Raw genomic sequence first — 18,948 nt, 5'->3', positions numbered from 1 at the left:
CGCGGAATAAGCGGCCAATATTGTGCTTTTCGGCAAGAATGCTGGCGCAATCGTTAACTCTTTGCACTCGAGAGGTGACTCACCACTTGATTTCCTACAGTGAAGCTATAAAGTTTGATATTTAATATTATACTTCATATAATGCATCAATCTCTAGACTGCATCAGTCTACATCTCATCAGAAAATGTTGAAATATTTCTAGTGAAAAATTTCGGAGTGTTTGGTTAATTAAGCTAATTGATCTGTCTTTTCTATTGTAACATGCATAGGTTTTTATTATTTGTTTCTTCTTCTTCTTTTCTTATTATTATTCTCTATTATTATCCACTATTTGTTAAATTTGACTTATTTGCCGCTTGATTTACAGTTTTCGTCTGTTCTCATTCCACTGTCGATACAAACGTGCGATTCTCCGATACGTAACCAATCGAAACTGTAAACAGAACATTCCGAAAAACTCCCGCCGTCCCTGTCACGATAGTGTTCGATAGTATTCGATAGTATCCGAGTGTAAAGTGCATAATGCGGAGTTGTTCCCGGCGCTCGACGCGACGGCGGAGTAATCGAGCCGAACTTATGGTCCACGCTAATCGAACGAACTTTCCGGGCGAGGTCGGAAACTCGCGGGCTCGGGGGCGAAGTCTGTTAATTACTCGCTTTATCTTGCGCGCAACGGTTTCCCCGATGTAGCGACAAATTCGCTCGGCTCGCTCCACTGGTTTTCCACCGTGAGCTTTCGGACCAGATCGGACGTGCCACTGACGCGAACGGAAATATCAGAGAAATCGACGCGACGTCGCGTCCCTGTTACCTCGCTGCCTCCAAAGACAGTGCAAATTAACCCTTTGCGCTCCAGAAGTTTTTCATTAGAAGTACTCAATATTTTTTAATGAAACACCAACGACATTCGAACTGACATAACGAGAAATCGCGCATAAATTAGAGAAGGAGGCTGTTTCATTAACGTTAAATGTCAAACTCTGTAATTTTGCTGTGTCAAATCAATTGGCGACTGAGGCGCCTACGGAGTGCAAATTAAAGGTATATTCTTTTTCGAATTCCGCGAACGAATGGAATTTCGTCGAATGAACCTGAATTTTTTCTAAAAGTACGCGCGTTACATTTCCATTCACGGCAAACATTCGTTTATTCTAGTTTAATCAACGTATTCATTGAACTCGCAGCCGGAGCGTTCTCTATCGATCGAAAATTGCAAAGACGTCGAGCACGGATATAAAAACGATCGGTTTTACGAAACGCCGGAAAGAAAGGAAGTATTTCCGAGACGCCCATCACTCTACTTCCTGCTATTCCACTCTGTCGAGGAATTCGACGAAGAAGAAAGAGCATCGACGAACAAAGAGCCCGATCGTTTGTTCCCGAAGTCCCCGCGGACTGATTTTTCCCGTTCGCCCGACGTTCCGCGGCCGCGTGCTCTCTTCCATCCGGACTTGCCAATTAATCGCATTTCCAGCCGATGCGATGTGTCATTATCGAGTCAGCGCGACGGTGTTAATTAAAATCTGGCCGGCCGTGGAACAGGTTTTACCGATGAATATTTTCTCGTCGCCGCAAATCCATTTGCGCGTCGAATCTAATTACCGGCGGCACAGAATCGACCCGAAAGAGCCGACAGAAGTTGATTGCGCGTCCAGCTACGACGCAATGCTCGGCAGACTTTCGAAGGATCGGGGACAGGGGCTGCTGGGTGGCGAGAGAAGCGAGGGGCGAGAAGGCGACGGGAGCTTTTCCCTTCTATTTGCCGTCTTCGATCATCGGGACCTTTATTTGCATTTATTCCCCCTTTCGGTGAACTCCGCGCGGCGACAACCTTAAGCCGCAAAAAATCGCTCGTCCCGCCCTCCGCCCTTCGTCGCTCTCTTTAACGCTGGAACAACCTGACTCGTCGGACCGACGGATTCTAGATTTCTCGTTTTGCATTGCAGATATTCTACCGGAATTCCCGTTGACTTCGTGTTGACAATTCGTTGTTCGACTACTCTCACCTTAAGGACTCGAGGGAGGTCAATAGGACTGTCTACAGTGCGATTCAAATATTGTTGGGAAATAATTGTGAAAGTGAAAAGACAATAAGTAAGCTACGTTAGGAATGGTCTAGCTTTCTATAAATTCTCCACCATAAATATCATCGATAAGTTCAAACTTATTTGCGACCGTTCTCATTCTTTCCCGAAACGTTTGCAGCAATCCATGTACTAGAGGTTTTGAAAGTAAATCGTATTTACACGCGTGAAGAATAAAGTTACCAGCGGAAACGAAAGACGCAGCGATGATCCCCGATGAGCACCTGTAAATTAACGAACCCCTCTAACGAGGCGAAATTACGAAACGCACGCTCGCAGCGATTAACGGGAGTTTAAGCGTTGCAGTCCTTGACGGCGGCACGATCGGTCGCCAGAATAAAAACCACTCGATGGAGGGATTCGTCACGGAGGATCGAATTTCGCGGCGTGAACGTTCATCCGCGAGCCAGTAGTTTTTAACCGAAGCAACTGAAACAATGGAAATTGAAACTCCCCGATAGCCCGTTGTCCCCTCGCGTCCACTTGCCTCGACGTATAAAAACGACCCGACGCGACACGGCGCTGGACCGTGTGCGTCCGCGATTTATCGTCAACGACTTTGACAGCTGAAAATCAGAGCACGAACAGTCGCGATCCCCGAAGGGAGCAGAAAGACGTGTATCTGGGAGTCTGTGACTCGGCAATCCTGTGCAGACCCTGATCGAAGACTTGAGACTTCTCTGATATATCTGGTAGCTTCCTGTATCAATTCTTTACAAGTCGATTTTGATTTATAAATACGTAACGAACGTGTAGTTAATAAATATTATTAACGGTTTCCGATTGGTCGAAATGACCCAGTTCGAGAATTAATCATTGGAATATTAACCCTTTGCACTCGGAAGTATTTCGTTAGCAATACTTAACATTTTCTGACTAGACAAAGACGATGGTTGTTTTTAAATGGATTCGAAGAGAAATCACAGGTAAATTGAGAAACGAAGCATTATACGTAGTTCAATATTAAATAATAAATTTTCTAATTTTACTGCGTCAAATCAAATGGTGACTGAGTCACCTATCGAGTGCAAAGGGTTAACACATTGCGTACAGGTAACGAGAAATCTCGTTTTTATGTAAAGACACTCAGCTATGCAACTTCACTAATTATCATAGCATTGAGAAAAATATAAAATTTCATTCGAATTGATTGTCCATTTAAAGTATATTACATAATATGATATCTGAGTCTATATATGTTATTAACACATTGCGTACCGGTAACGAGAAATCTCGTTTTTATGTAAACACACTTAGCGATGCAACTTCGCTAATTACCGCAGCATTGAAATAAATATAAAATTTGATTCGAATTGATTTTCTGTTTAAAATATATTACACAACATGATATCTGAATTATTCCATATATAGTGATATGAGTTGACCTCAGTGAAAATTGCCAAAAATACCAAAGTAAGAGTCAATCGAAATGTCACTGAGTCCTCTCTTCCTGTGTCAAATAACCGTCCGGTTTTTCGCTGGAACGCTGAAGACCACGAGCGACTCTAATTTGTTTGCCAAGAACTGTATCTGTCCAACGAGGATTTTCTCGCGACAGTATCGAACGCGATTGTTCCCCTTTCGCGCGGCGGCGGTGACTTAGAAATTCAGCAGCCCGGCAGGGTTTCGGTTGTAATTTAAGCGAGCCGGGGGCGGTCTGCGAGCCGCGGGTGGTCGATAAGGCATCGTTCAGGGGAAGCGCGAATAAAGTTAAGCCGAGCCAAGCCCCAGCGTCGTTCCGCACGCACGTCGCTCCGCATGGAAATCTCGGGAAACGAGACCGAGTCATTATGAACTCCGGGGTCATTGTAGCGGAGCTTGATGATTTCGTGGCGCAAGCGCCGAGGACGGATGGCTCCGAATGAAAAATCGCGATGGCTGCTGGCGGCTCGATGGTTAACTAGGTTTGAAATTGACACTGGGAAAACTGTCGCATCGATTAACCCTTTGCACTCCGAAGTTTTTCGCTAGAAATATTTAAATATTTTCTGATGAGACGAAGACGATATTTTGTGAAACCAACTCGACGAGAAATTCACGCGAATTGGCGGACAAAGCTATTTTACGTCAATATTTCTCAGACTGATGCGTTATATGAAGTGTAATATTAAATATCAAACTTTATAGCTTCACTGTAGGAAATCAAGTGGTGAGTCACCTCCCGAGTGCAAAGGGTTAACCTTTCCTCCTGTAACGCGTTAGACTCGAGGCGGTAATTTGGAGCGGAATACAAGCGTGAATATCGATTTTCATATATTCGAATCGAATAATTCTTGTTATCGATTAAGGAAACCGCTTTAGAGGAGCATAGAATGCGACGAGAATGTTTATTTCTTCGACAAAGGAAATTATTAAGGGCGAATCAATTAGTTGGAATATAAATTGGACAAAGGGTTGATCGCGTTGGCTCGAGTACATAAGAAATAAATGTTCATAGTATTAACCCCTTGCCTTATAACGTGTCAGACTCGTGAATTTTCAACATAATTTAACGAACATTACTCGATTCTATTCGAATTCAAAGGAATTATTTTCCTGTAATCAATTATTACACTTAAGAAGAAACATAGGCATATTCTATGCCTACAATTTTCTTCTTCTTCTTTCATTATTTGATTTTATTGGGCGCAATGAAAGATTTTTCAAACTAAATTCCACACTCAACTGGTTAAGCACGAGTAACAGAATATGTACTGTCACTAAACAGCGAATGCTGGTAAATCCGAAGTGCAGAGAGTATAGAAACTAAGCTACAAGAGATCAGTAGAAACGAAGTAGATCCGAAATGACAAGGGTATTTGCTCGACGTTCCCCACGGAAAAGTGGGGTTAACCGATTCGGCCGATGAGCGGTCCGATCGGTAACGAAGGCTCCCCGACATAGCACTTGATCGTTCTCGATTAATTTCTGTTTGCCGATCGCCTCTCGGGAGGCGAAAGTTTCCCGGCGCGGAGCAGCCCGTTTTCCGGGAACTTTTCCAAGTTGCCCCGGTAACCCGCGAACCTTCGATCCCGGTCGTTACGCCGTCGCCTTATTAACCGCGCTCGAACGCCGAAAAGATTGATTCCGGGATGGCCGAGTCGCCGGCCGCGCCGGCGCTAATCCCATGGGAAACGTGGGATGGTTGCGTTCGGATTGAACAGCCCGTGACGAATCCTATTACAACGAACGGATTACGCGGAAACGGACTCCGTCCCGAATTTCTATCGCCGGCCGGGATTATTCGTTCGCGATGTGCACGCGCGCCGCGGGAACGACGCGACAGCTCCGCCGGCGCCCGCTCGTTCCTCTTTCCAACGAGATTATCGAACGGCGACAACAATAGCGACGGTGAAAAAGAACGGTGCAAGCTGGAGCGGGGTGGAAAATCATTAGGGCAATTCCGGGTGAGATGGATTGATCTCGTTTAGACTGTGAAACGTCTACACTCTGGATCGTTTGTACCGGCATACCGAACCTTGCAGAGAGACCTGCTCGACCAGTTAACTGTGTTTGACGAGTATACACGTCATAAAGCTTGACATGATATTAATCCTTTGAGCGACGAATTCTTTATTTTTTCACATAAACATGTAACTCTTTGTTTCGCTCTGATCTTTCATTAAAATATACTCTACGCGCATTCGTTCTGCGTTCGACACGCTCCAGTGTTTTATTTTATTGGAGAACGAGAGGTTTCTCCAACTAAATTCCACAGTTAACTGGTTAATTACTCTTCTTACAAGTATTTACTGTAAGGTATACATTCTTTTTGTCAACCACTGTTTATTCTCGATAATCGTATCGAGCATCGATTTATGATGTAGCTGTTTTGAAAAGTGCTCCTCTCCAGTTTCCGCTACACGTTTGCCAGTCGACGGAGCGTTTCAGGATTCAGTGAACGGAAGGTATTCTAAACGATCGGAAGCGTCGCCATTCGATTTCAGTCGCTTCTACTTGTCCAACGACTAAGTGGTTATCAATGTTCCGGAGTGAAAAATCTACGCGTTCTTTTTCTCATTCCCAAGAAACTGCTCGCTGAATCGAGTACGCGCGCGCGTTAGAGAAGGAAGCGACTTCTCGAAGGTATTCGGGCAACCGGTGATTAGATAACTCGTCGAGGAAAAAACAAAGAGCCCGCGATCCCGAGTTATACGTTACGCGTTATCTTCCCCGCAAGCCGGCGCCGAGGATTTCGCGGCGGTCTTTTTGCCCCGAATGGAATTCGGCGGCAGCTGCTGTCGCCGAAAGTTTCCTGGCGCGTAACCTGTTGTCGGAGACGGCCAGGATTCGACTTCCGCCTTCTCTTTTTTCGAATGTTTTCGGGAAGAGCCGCGTCGCCTGACAACTCGCGCCGGCGCGACGCGGAAATCGTGGAAATCTGGGCATAGCCCGAACATTCGACCTCGAAAATAGATGGAATTTTCATCGTATATTCGCGAACGTCTGTATTAATAGCAGTATGGTTAAAATAGACAGTAAGTCACCTAGAAACGACGAATCATCCCTTGCAAGGGTAGTGTCATAACGGTAGCCTCTCGTCCTGCCAAATTCCAGACTCAGATTCCGCTACGAAAACTTTCAGAACAGTTTCGTTTACAACTAATAAGTAATCGACTGGTAAGAAATTTGAGTTTCGTCCATGTTTTTACACTGGCGCAACGCGGAAATCGTGGAAATCTCAACATAGCTCGAGTATTCGACCTCGAAAATCGATGGAATTTTCATCGTATATTCGCGAACGTCTATATTAATAGTAGTATGGTTAAAATATTCAGTAGGTCACCTAGAAACGACGAATCATCCCTTGCAAGGGTAGTGTCATAACGGTAGCCTCTCGTCCTGCCAAATTCCAGACTCAGATTCCGCTACGAAAACTTTCAGGACACTTTCGTTTACAACTAATAAGTAATCGACTAGTAAGAAATTCGAGTTTCGTCCATGTTTTTACGGCTCTAGCTCGCTGTACGGCGTAAAATCTCGAGGTTTCACCGAGATACCGGCGCACCGGTCCGCCGAGTTCCCGTCCGAAAGGACGCGAGCCGTGGAACTTCGCGGAAAGGAGGTACGAACAGCGTCTTTCGAGCTGGAGAAGTTTTCGGTGGTAGTTACAGATTCCCATTAAAGGAGCGACGAGCTGTCGGGCAGGTCTGCCGCCGGTGGTCCGCGGAGGCGGTGCCAAAACCGCAACGCGATACGGGAACCAACCCTTAACCGAGAGCCAGCTACTCGTAAAAACGTTTATGTCGCTCGTTATTCTTCCCGCTTCGCGCCTAACTTTCCTCTAGCCGGCTGCCGCCGCCTCCGGAGGATCGGGCCCTGTAAATTCGCTGAATTTATAAGACGCGTTTCCGCGCCTCGCGATAAATAGAGCCGTTTCACGAGCCCTGCCAGTCTCGGCTTCCTCGGGCCCGTCCGTGCTCGAAGGTTTCGCGGAAATCGGGGACCGCGCGTCACATATTTCGCATTGATCAGGAGTTATCTCCGACAAGCTTGCGCGCAGCTAATAGAAACCGTGAACGAAACGTTTCGGCGCATTCAGATTCGCAGGACAAATTCGCCCGTGATGCAAGCCCATTTGCAGCTTTAACCCATTTGCCTCGTGAGCGCGTATATGCGCGCCACCGTTGTGTAATTCGTATATCGCGAAAGAAAGGAATGACACGTCTTATCAGTGCAATAATTACGTGTGTCTATACAGGTTTTTGCTTTCTTATGCGTCTCGAACCGTTTTTATCTTGGTGCAATTGAGACATTTGTGGTGAGGACAAATTTTTCACTTGTTCGTATGATGCAAAAGGATTAACAGCTATGCAAATGAGCTTGGACATCCCGATCGTCGGTGTATCATGACCAGCACTCTCCTGTTACGCGCCCAAAAATGACAGTAGGGCCGACACTATCCCGGGCGGCCAATCGGTATGCGTGGCCGGCAAAGTCCACTGATTGGCCGCTCGGTAGATGCTCCTTTTTCCTATAAATATGCCGACTTTTTTCCTTGAGAGTCAGTTAACCCTGGGTCACTAAATGATTTGACACAGCAAAACTGTAAACTTTGATGTTCAATGTTAAACTTTGTATTATGCATCAATGTACGAAATATTGAGAGAAAATAGTTCTCTTCCTGAATGCATGTAAGATTTCTGAATTCAATCTGAGAAAATGTCATCTGTTTCTCAGTAGATATTGAATATTTCCGATGAAAAACTTCTGGAGTGCAAGGGGTTAACAACATCGGCTCGCGTAAACAACCACCCAGTCTCAACAACAAACGTAGCAACAAGCATCCAAAATCAACCTCTGTTAATGAAATCGTTAGAATCACTGTATTACTTCGACATTGTACTTTTAAATGTGAAATTATATTTTTTTGGTGAAACTAAACAAACCAGTCCAACAACCTAATTACCCTATCACTGTAAAAAGTCGAAAACAGAATCAACGACTAACCTGCTGTCCCATCAGCCCCCGCACCTGTTTCATCCGCGATCCTTCGTTTTCGACGCTCCCTCCAGCGAGCGACGAGTCGTTCGCGGCCTAACGCCGCGCTTGCACCGGTTACGACGCTGCCGCGTCCATTAATCAGTCGTTCGGTACCCCAGCGTTTAATATGACTCGCGTTACGAGCTTAATTAATGTTCGAACGACGGTACCCAGCACCCCGCCCCGTCCGTAACAGCGACAAGCCCGCCCCGCGCCCGCGAGCCGCGCGGATATTTAATAATTTCGATTAAATTCACGGGAACGCGCGGCGTCGATTTTTCGGAAGCCTTTCAACTTTTCTATTACCGCGGAACGCGGACAAAGGGCGCCCTTAACCGGGGAGGTAACTTCGTTTAACAAAGCCGTCGCGCTCGCCGTTAACGGCTCGGCGGGATCATAATTTCGATCGTAAATCGCGGAGCCAGCGTCGCCGTGATCGCGTTAGGGGTTGCGCTGTCGCGACGCCGGTTGCCGCCCGTCCTCCCCTTTTTTCATTCCCCTCGTTCCGCCGGGAAGCCGTGGAATTCGTTTGAACGCGGAAAGTCCGGTGGAAAAGGGAGAAACTCGAGGAAGTAATAAATACAAGTATTAGATCCCGTAATAACATCGCAAAGCATTGGACTCTGGGAAGAGAGGGTTCCTCTCCCAATTCGCGTAAGCGGTCTATTAATCAAAATCGAGATCTCATTTCGCCCGCGACTCGCCAGACGCGAATTACATTTCATTTTTCCATTTACCGGAGTCTCCGTCCCCGCACCTGGAGCTGAGAACCTGCCCGAGGGAGGGGAAACGGGGAGGTGATCATTTCGGGAGAAACGGTGCGGTTAATGGGATCGATTCCGAGGAAATTCGAAGGAGTGACTTGTTCGCGATTCGGTCTGGTTGGCTTCGAGAAACAAGGGAACTCGCTGGCACGACGAACGATCGAGCCGCGTGCTCGACGCGCGGCCCGGGCCGCCCCGGGGGTGCAGTTAATCGCGGCGAAACGAATTTCCATGTTAGAAGTCTCAAGAATAGCTCCGGGGATGCGGGGCAGTCGCGAGGGAATGTCATTTAATTTGTATTTAAATCGGCTCCCGAGCGATTCCCATCACAGTTCCGGCCGCCTCCGCGTCTCGCCGGTGGAGACGCGGCCGTACGTTCCCCCTTCGCTTCCGAAGCTGCTTCCTTCTCGTTGCCCGGATGTTCCTTAACGCTTTCGCGACGGCGCACCTGTGCCATTCTTCGCTACTTTTCGCAACAGCGCGACTGACCGTACTTTGCCACTTTTCGCGACGGCGCGACTGACCGTACTTTGTCCTCGTTCGCGAAAGCAAGTGAACCATACTTCGCCGCCAATGTATTTACAGCTTTATTTTGAGTTCGCTGTTGAAATAAAATAATAATGTAAGAAAACCAATAAGTCACTGCCGTATCTAGACGGCGTCTGCCGCTGTAAAGTAATAAATGACTGCTGTATATAAGCGGCGTCAGACTCTGTGGACCAAAAAGTGGCTGCCGTATATACACGGCGTCAGCCGCTGTGATGCACCAAGTGACTGCCGTATATACGCGGCACCCGTCGCGAAAGGGTTAACCCTCTGTAGACCCATGTAACATTGACGTCACGTATCAGTATATTGGCGTCTTGTTGATTTATTTCATTCTGCACTCAAAGTGGTGAATAAAATTAAGTAACCAGTTCACTTGAACTTTCATACGCTTAGGCGTGAAGGTTTGACGTCGTTGTAACTGGAAAGTTACAAAATATATTCGTTTAATGAAATTATTGAAAATTTATTAATTTTGTACTGCATAGATTTTGTTATAATCATGAACAATTCGGCCCACAGAGGGTTAACCCATTTGTATCACGTGCCTCCTTAAGGTGTCGCTTGCTAGCGTCAGCGACGTTCAACCGACGACTGGCCCGTATCACCGCGCACAGTCGTATGTGTCGTATGTGCTGGCGGATTATTCCGCTCTCGGTGATAGTTGACAGTCACGAGCTAGCGGATTATTCCGCTCTTGATGATAGACAGTCGTGGTTCGCGGAATATTCCGCGCTCGGATGCAAATGCGTTAACACCTTCCCCTAAAATATCGAGTTGGACCACCGATAAACGAGTTACGACTGAGTTTTCTCGACGACCCATCGAGCGAACGAAATCTTCGATCTGTCGAACGCGAGAAAGTTAATTTCACTCGGATATCTACTTATTCCAGTAAGTTCTGTCGTTGAATTACGCTGATTCAAGCTCGACAGCGAAGAAACAGGAACGAGGACCACGAGCTGCCGGGAAAGCAATCGCTGCGGAAAATCTGGAATATTCCGTGCCCGTTTCGTTAAGAAGATTGCTTTCGCGGTAGTTCGGCGAGTATGTACCAATCGGCGGTCGACGCGTTAAGCTACCAATCGAGGGAGCTCCATACCGGAAGGGAGAAGAGGTACGACACCGGTCGCAACGGAAATCGAAGTTCTCTCGAGGATCCATTAGAAGTGGAACGGAGGAAATTCGGTCCGATCGCGAGCCCGGCAGCGATGCATCGCCGGAAATGTAACTGCACGGTTACGATCGGCAATCGTCGAAACGAATCGTGTCGTGCATAGCGATCGCGGCTCCCAGGCCCTGGGCGAGTCGCCTCGGGGAGCGTTACAGCGCTACGCGCGACGCGAGGAAGCGATAAGCTCGGCTTTAACGGCGTTCGCGAAATGATTAACCCTTTGACTGCGGAACGCGCAGACACAAAATACGCCAATCACGGGACGTACGTTGCATTGCCGGATTGCTTGCTATTGATAACCCGTCTCTCCGTTGTGTCGCGTTTATATTTAGAAGAAACTCGCTCGAAACAGGGGGATTAGCGTTGTTTAGTATCGCCGATAGTTCCTGCGTTTTCACTGCGTCGCATTCATCGCATTCCGCTTGGGTTTGGGAGAATGTAATCGCAAACGCGAAACAGTGGATGCGAAACGGGGGAATTCGCGCTCGTATCGAGCGACTACCGAAAACGCATATATTCGATATATCGTTGAAAATAGTTGATCGCGTTGCGTTCGGAAGAAACAGCAACAAAGCGTACGACGTTGAAGCTAAACGATCGAGCGCGTTCAAACGCTGTACGGAAACCGTCTCTGAAGCTTCTGGAAGCTTTATCCGCGATCGAATAGAAACGCGAACAGTTTCGAGGGAATGAAACCCGAAGGAGCCGCGCTAACGACGGGAACGAGAATCGCGGAGTCGTCCGCGCGGAAGGCGGTCCATAATTATCGACGGGCCGTCGCACCACGTCGCGTCGTCCCCCGTACGCGTCCGCGCAATCGTATTAATGCCTCGCAGAAGCCAACGTCGATGGGGATTAATCCGCGCGACAGACGAAACTTAATGGACGCCGATACGGGGCTTAAAACGGTCGGCTCGTGGCAAATGTCAAATTCTCGGGGCGCGTTTCGGTTCAACGACTCCGGGACGCGGCCGATCGGTGAGAGGATCGCCGTACGTCGACGCGATGAATTGCCTTTAACGAACGGGGGCCGACGGGGACACGCCTCGAGAAGGAAAAAAACCGCGCGGACCCGTCGGCTGATTGACGTTTCACCTAATATTCCCGCGGAATATCCGAATTAACTTCGCCGGCGCGTTTCATCGGCGCGGGGCGTTATGAATATTCATCGCGGTCGGGAGCCAAGTTTAATGGCGATCGCGAGCACGGTTCCCGTGCGCCGCGCGAGGCTCGCGTGTCAAGTGGCTCCGAATCCGACGGTGTAACAGGTTCCGCGGGAGAATTAAAACTCGTCCGCGACGCGAGAATTGCCGCGGTTAGGCAACGAGCGGGAAGAGTCGCGAAGACGAAGCGTCTGGACTCGGTGATTCGATTTCCCGTCGACGCGACGCGACGTTGCGCGCCAGCCTTCCGATAAAAGATTCACGCGACAATCTGTTTTCCATACAAATTTCAACGCGCGGAATAGAGCGGGCGCGACGCGAGCGGTTTCATCAACTTCACCCTGGAATGATAATTAGATTGCGGACGCGTGAAACGACTGTTCGCAACGCGACCGAGTATCAAGAGAAAAATCGCGTTCGCGTTACGGTGGGAGTATGTATTCCCGATGGCCGTTACTCTCGCGTCTAACGACCGCGGCTTTCGCTTTGAGCCCCGTTTTTCCGAATGAATTCGAGGGAACGTTGATCCGCGTCGCGCGTAAGCTCGCGTCGCGTCGGCTAAACGGGTCCCGGAGACGGCCTTTGCGAATATTCCATTGGCCGAGGGTGCAGATGCACGTCGGCCGGAATACTTGCGTGCATAATTTCGCGTCGATCGTTATTTCGCGTTAGAGCGTCGGCTTCAAAGGAGAACGCGATAAATTTATCAGACAAATGGACTGCGTATCGCTGTCCGCGTCTCCCTCGGTCCCCGCGTCCTCGTTTAGCCGGCAAGTGGGACCGAGTGGAGCAACAACGGTGGCGCGCTCGATATTGGCTCGGCATCGAGGAGCACCTGCCGTCTCGGCAGAGCTTTCCGCCGATTCCTACGGTCTCCGGATTCGCGAAACTCGTAAACACCGCGCGAACGCTTCTGTCTGCCGTGCAACGGAATTCCACGGGAATGCCCGTAATCTCGGCTAATACCGTTTCGAGGACAGCCTCGCGCGCGCGAACCTCGCGTTTCGAATCCTTCATCGAACTTTTTTCATTGTTCGCGCTCCCGTGGAACCGGCGATTCACAGTTCCGCGGTTTCAATTGATTCATCGGCAGCCGGTTTCCGTGCACTCTGCTCTTCGTTGCACGTCGATTGAACTTTGCCAGGAATTCGGGTTTACCGGGTCGGCCTTCGTCTTTTCTCGCGGCCCTTTCGACAGGGTAGGATAACCGATTGGAACTGTAAATTGCGCGTGCGGGAACAGCTTTGCAAGCTGTGCTGCTGTAATCAGTTCCCGTGCAATATACAGTACTGTAGTATCTAGAATTTTTAGCGTACGTTAAGGTGTTCTTAAGAAGAGTGAATGTAAGAATGAGTGTGAGTGGAGGACAGGCTGTAAAACGGTCGAGGGAAAGTGGAAACAATCTAAATGGAAATCATAGTATGTTCAACGTTGAACAAGAATTACGTAACAGTCTAAATAACGCATAAATTAATTCTATGTACGATTTTTCACGACCTGAACAAGTCGGACCAAACAATTCAAAGAAACTGCGTTTCCGGGCTTTGAAACTGAAAGTGCGGCGATGGGTTAATAGAGTAGAATGTATCAATCTCATTAGAAAATATTGTAGTATCTAGAATTCTTAGCGTAGGTTAAGGTATTTTTAAGAAGAGCGAATGTAAGAATGAGTGTGAGCGAAAGACAGGCTGTAAAAAGATCGAGGGAAAGTGGCCTGCGCAACGTCGCGGACCCAAGATTGCAGGGCCCGCTTTCCAGGGGTGCATCCGAGTGTTTGTGACGAGTGCGAGCGAGAAGAATGCTTGTGGGGAGAGAATGATTTTTGGGAGAGAATGTCTGTGAGAGAGTTGCGGGAGCAGAGTCGTGTGTTGGCCTCCGCGGCATCGAGTTGTACTCTTTGCGTGTTGCCCGTGTTGATTCCATATCTTATTAAATACATATATTTATTCCTAGCTCTCGATTACTCAAGATCCACTCTTTCATTATCTGTAATATAGTACCGCTATAGTCCCTAAACGCTCCGATTTAAACTTTGATTAAACTTTAAGCACTCTTTGTTGCACGGGAAGCGATCTCCGAAGGAAGCGCCGGTCTGATCGATCAGCTTTCATGCGAGAACACGCATAATCTCGTTATCGACGCTAATTCGCTGCTCGGCAAGCAATCTAAATTATCAAGAAAACATGTAACGAGGGTCCACTGTCCGGCAGATGCACCGAGCGCACCGAGGAACACCGCCGCGACGGACGCGTGCAAGCGGAATACGTAATTTCCCGTGGAACGACGCCGCCGAGTCCGACACACTTCGATTATCGGCAATTTTCCGCGGTCGATCGGCGTCGTAAAACCCGAAACCGGTTGTCTCCGCGGCGCGGTCGCGATGCCGAACGCTCGCTCGTCGCGCCCGCGGCTTCAGTTCTCGACAAGTTCATTAGCGCTCGTTCGCTCTCGCGCATGTGGGATCCTTTGCAGCCGGGACGCCGATATTCTATTTATTTTCCGCGAATGAATCGATCAACCGGTTGCCTGTGATCGACGAGTACACTCGTCTCGAAGAAATTGCTTGTATTCCTTGCGAATCGATGCTCGTAACTTTTCTGTTGCGACCGGTATGCTCGTCACGCGAGCGAACTAATTACCATCTGTTATTCGCATTGCGGCTTTAGTGGTACGTCACGCATATTCGTAGATTTGTAGATGTTTGGCGAAATGAAAGGAACAAATGAAAAAATATAAAGAATTACGAACAAACTGCACAATGTATGTACACGATCACAGAGGACTTAGCTGATTAGTTGAAACGTTTTAGATCGCGAGAGTCGACGATCAACGATTGATGGAGATTATCGCCATAGATGCGATGAACTTGTCACGATCTCGATGCGGTTTTCGTTGGAAACGTGCGATCAACGAAACACGAGTCGTCGCTGTGCACGAGAACGATCCACGAAGATTCGAGACAGACGATTCCTGGTACGTGCACGCGATTCGGAACGTTAAGGGTTTAATAGAAGCCGGCCGGCTGTACATGATTGGACCAGATTGGTTCGCGTTAACGGTTAAATTCGCCGGTGCGATGCAAATCATGGGCCGAGGTCTTTGCCGAAATTATCGGGGCATCCCGCGGCAACAGTGCTCGGCGCCCAGCTGCCGCAGCCCTAACAGGCTTCTCTTTAACCGTCCCGAGATCGCGATTCATCCGACAGATACACGTAAACTCGAGTTCTGTAGATCTTTGATCTGTTCAGATTTCAGCTTCGCGGCGAACGATGTTCGCTTGTCAAATAGTTGCATGTCTACTATGTTTCGTATTTCACGCTAAAACTATAGAACAATTGGACGACTTATCTGTAACTTTTTGTAAAACGTGGAGTAACAGATTTTTTGGGATGCGAAGAATGTTTTATTCTATTTGTACGAGTAACTCCGGCAAAAGTTCTAGAGTTCATGTAACCCCTTTGATTTCTTTCTCAACTCTGATCGATACGGCCACTTTGTCATTGATAATTTATTGGGAAAAGAGAAAAATTCTAAGCATACGTTACGCCTATGTTTCCTTTTAAGTATAATACCTGATTACAGGGAATAATATTCACTTTGAATTCGAATGAACTGAGTAATATATATATATTTGTTGAATCCTGTTGAAAATCTTCACCGAGTCTCACTCGTTCTAGGGCAAGGGGTTGATACGAGCAATTATTTATAGATTTCTAGGGTTTCCTATGAGAAACCAACCCTCCAGCATAGAATTTAAGAGAAAACTCGGACCTCCGTAGGAATCTCAATGACAATAGCCGTAGCCGATGTGACGGCCAAATTGCCAGCCGGAACGGTGCCGGGAAACCTTTCGAGAGCGTCGAATATCGAGGGAATCGCGAAGAAGATATCCCAGCCACCCCTCCTCTCCGAGCTGTAGCTCGAAGAAACAGGAGAGCCGAGACCGATTCCCGGACTCGGAGAAAATACCGCTCGCGCGAGAGAAGGTGGCTCGTAATTTCTGGTTACGCGGCAATTTACGGGGAGCATAATTAATTTCATCGTCTTCCGGGACGCTACTTATCTCCCGCGGTGCCGGCTGAAATTTCGGCAACGTCTCGCGGGGGAATCGCGAAAAATTCGGTCGCTCGGCTAAGCGGAAGCCCGTCGCGAGACCAGACTCCGCCGGCCCCCAGCGGGAGCAGCGCAGCGGCGTAGCTTCGTTAACTTCTTTCGTTAAATTTTATCGCGAGATAAGAAATTTCCCGGGGCGCGATTAACCGTGAAATTGCGCTCGCCGGGTAGACGGGCGCGCGGCAATTTCCCGGAGGAATTTTTTAGGCGGCCCCGGTAATCGACGCCGATATACGACAGCGCTCGTCCGCGGGAAGGGCAACAGAGTCTGCAGCTCGCACGTGGACTTGTTTGATCCGAACGTCTCGGCGCGGCCCGTGCAGTGTGATTATGCAAATTTTATGATCAATAATCAGTGCTGCGAAGGAGGTCACATTGCGCCTATAACGCGAGCCGGCATGCATTACCATAATCTTAAACGCGGCTCTCTATTACGCCGCTTATTGCGAATAATCGCGTTAACTGCCGCGCTGCAGCTCCGGCCGGCCGTCGCGTCGCGTCGCGTCGCGCCGCGTCTCCTCGTCTCCGTTAACGTTTCCCGGCATTTCGCAGCTGCACACCGTTATCGTTAATCACCGGGCCGAGCAGCGACGCCCGGTAAATAAGCTTCCTCGGATCCGCCGGCCGAGAAAATGCAATCTCCCCGATTACCGGCGTCCGGGCTAGAATTTCGGCCGGTCCCGTGCAACATCCGCGAGTCCGTCCGGGGAACACGCGCGCAGTCGAGAGATTCCCTCCGATCGAACTCGGCGAGACTGGTAAATTGGCGTTCCCTTGGAAGATACTCCCGCAATCTTCGAAAATTCATCGGCCGTCGAATTCTCCGCGAGCAGCCGGCCGCGACGCGAGACGGAACAGAGGCGGAAAACAGAAAAATCAGCGAATCCGGCGCGCAGAGAGCTCGATAACCGAGTCGCGAACTGTTTCCCGGAGCCGCGATAACGCGCGCGTTATCGGGAACTCTGAACTCCGGCCGGTCCGGTTGCTCCGGCGATCGGCGATCGACGATCGACGCGCCCGAGGACTCACTTTTGTGCTTGGAGCTGCTCTTCCACAAGCCCTTGAAGAACGACATTCTGGCTGCCCAGCGCAGCACGAAGCTCCACAGATCCAGTGCTCGACACGAGTGACCGCGTCGTCGATCTTCTCCACTCGCGGGACGCGGCGCGATCCGAGGATCCCAATGACATGTGACGTCCGAGGGGGTGATTCCTCGCGGGACGCGGCTAAGCGCGAACGACGAGCGAGCGGCCGCGACGAACCGACCGGTGGATTCTCATCTCGGTGCCGGACGGTGGCCGATCCTCGCGCGGACAAAAAAACGGACAAAAACGGGAGAGCGGGAAAGCCGGGCGGACGGGAAGCTCGCGGGGGAGACTGGAAAACGGGAAAGCGGAAAGGACGAGTGGGAGATCCTGGCGGAGAGCTACGCGAAAACGTGCTACCGGGAGGACAGTGCGCCGCGATGTGAGCGCGTCCGCGCGGAGTTTATTCCGCTCCCCTGTCGCGTACATGCGCATCCCCATCCCTGTTCACGGTCCCGTTCCCTTTTCCGTTCTCTCCCGTTCGCATCCCTTCGCCGTCTCCTCCCTCCAGCCCCGCCGTCTCGCCCCGCCAACCCCCGATTCCGATTCCGATTCCGATTCCGATTCCGATTCCGCTTCCGATTCCGCTTCCGAACCGGATCTCCGCCGAAAGGATAAAGATTATTTTCACGCGCTCGCGTTATCGCTCCCTCGGATATATATACACCGGCGAGGGGGATTTTTACCGTTTTTTTTTTTTCCGAAACACACCTATCCGCCGGAATATTTGGAGGAAAGTTTGCCGAGCGGCGCAAACGTTTTGTTTTTATTCAATTAAATTCGCCGGGCGCGCACCGTTTTGCACGGTCTATTGTTTTATCGTAGCACCGCGGCAATGGGCTTTTTAACGTATCATCGAGTGGAACGGGGTTCCTCGGTGTTCCCTCGGTTCGTTTATCGCTGCAGAGGATGTCTCCAGCGATTTAGAGGAGTCTGGGAACGGTCGAACGCTCGCGAGAAGCGCGCTGTCGGCGAGCCGACGAGCTTTCTTTCTACGGGCAACGCGTCGCCGCACGATTTTTCTAGTCTTATCTTGTTTCCCCCCGGTAACGGAGTCGTGGAGAGCGAAGGAACGTCTTCTAGGTTGCTGGAAAGTTTGAATTTCGACGAGTTAACACGCTCGCGGGGAACACGCGGTTGGAAAGGAGATAAGAAGTCCCCTTCTCTACGCGAGGACGCGCTGCCTTTCGACTTCTCCGGTTTCTTCTTCGTTTCCTCGAGCTCGTTCCGATGTGTTAAGTAGCCGTAGCATGGCATACCATTAGGTCCTCTGTTCCGCGGAAGGCGCTCCCCTTCGAAACTTGCCGGAGTCAAACTTCGTCCCACTGTCCCCGCGGATGATAACGATCCCCGAGAAGTTCTAACACGATTTTGCCCGGCTCTCTCCGCCGCTCCCGTTGTTCCGCGCTTTTTGCCAGCTTTCACGGCGCGGGATTAAACGCGAGATGAAAGGGGAACGGAAAGACATTCGGCGTAATCGCTTTAGAACGCCGGGGAAAGAATTCGAACGGAGAGCGGCTTCCGAACGGATAAGTGAATCGTGGAATCGGCGAGAC

At 49.4% G+C, this 18,948-nt stretch overlaps 1 protein-coding gene across 4 annotated transcripts in view; it reads right to left on the bottom strand.

Annotated features, from left to right (window-relative positions):
* The window catches only part of LOC116432090 (low density lipoprotein receptor adapter protein 1), a 59,704-nt gene that overhangs the window by 18,446 nt on the left and 22,310 nt on the right, over window positions 1-18,948 (bottom strand). For 2 of the 4 annotated variants that reach the window (XR_012999675.1, XM_076371941.1), the window contains exon 1: window positions 17,337-17,819. The exons of 1 other annotated variant lie outside the window; for it this stretch is intronic. Coding sequence is in view for 2 of the 3 variants with exons in the window: in XM_076371941.1 (XP_076228056.1) it covers window positions 17,337-17,382 (46 nt within the window). In the remaining variant the exon portion in view is untranslated. Of the gene's footprint in view, window positions 1-17,336; window positions 17,820-18,948 lie in introns of those variants that run through there. One more of the 4 variants, XM_031988445.2, reaches the window with a different exon arrangement.

This window comes from Nomia melanderi, chromosome 11, assembly GCF_051020985.1.
Source record: "Nomia melanderi isolate GNS246 chromosome 11, iyNomMela1, whole genome shotgun sequence".
NCBI lineage: Eukaryota > Metazoa > Arthropoda > Insecta > Hymenoptera > Halictidae > Nomia > Nomia melanderi.
This window is presented reverse-complemented; position numbering and strand designations above follow the sequence as displayed.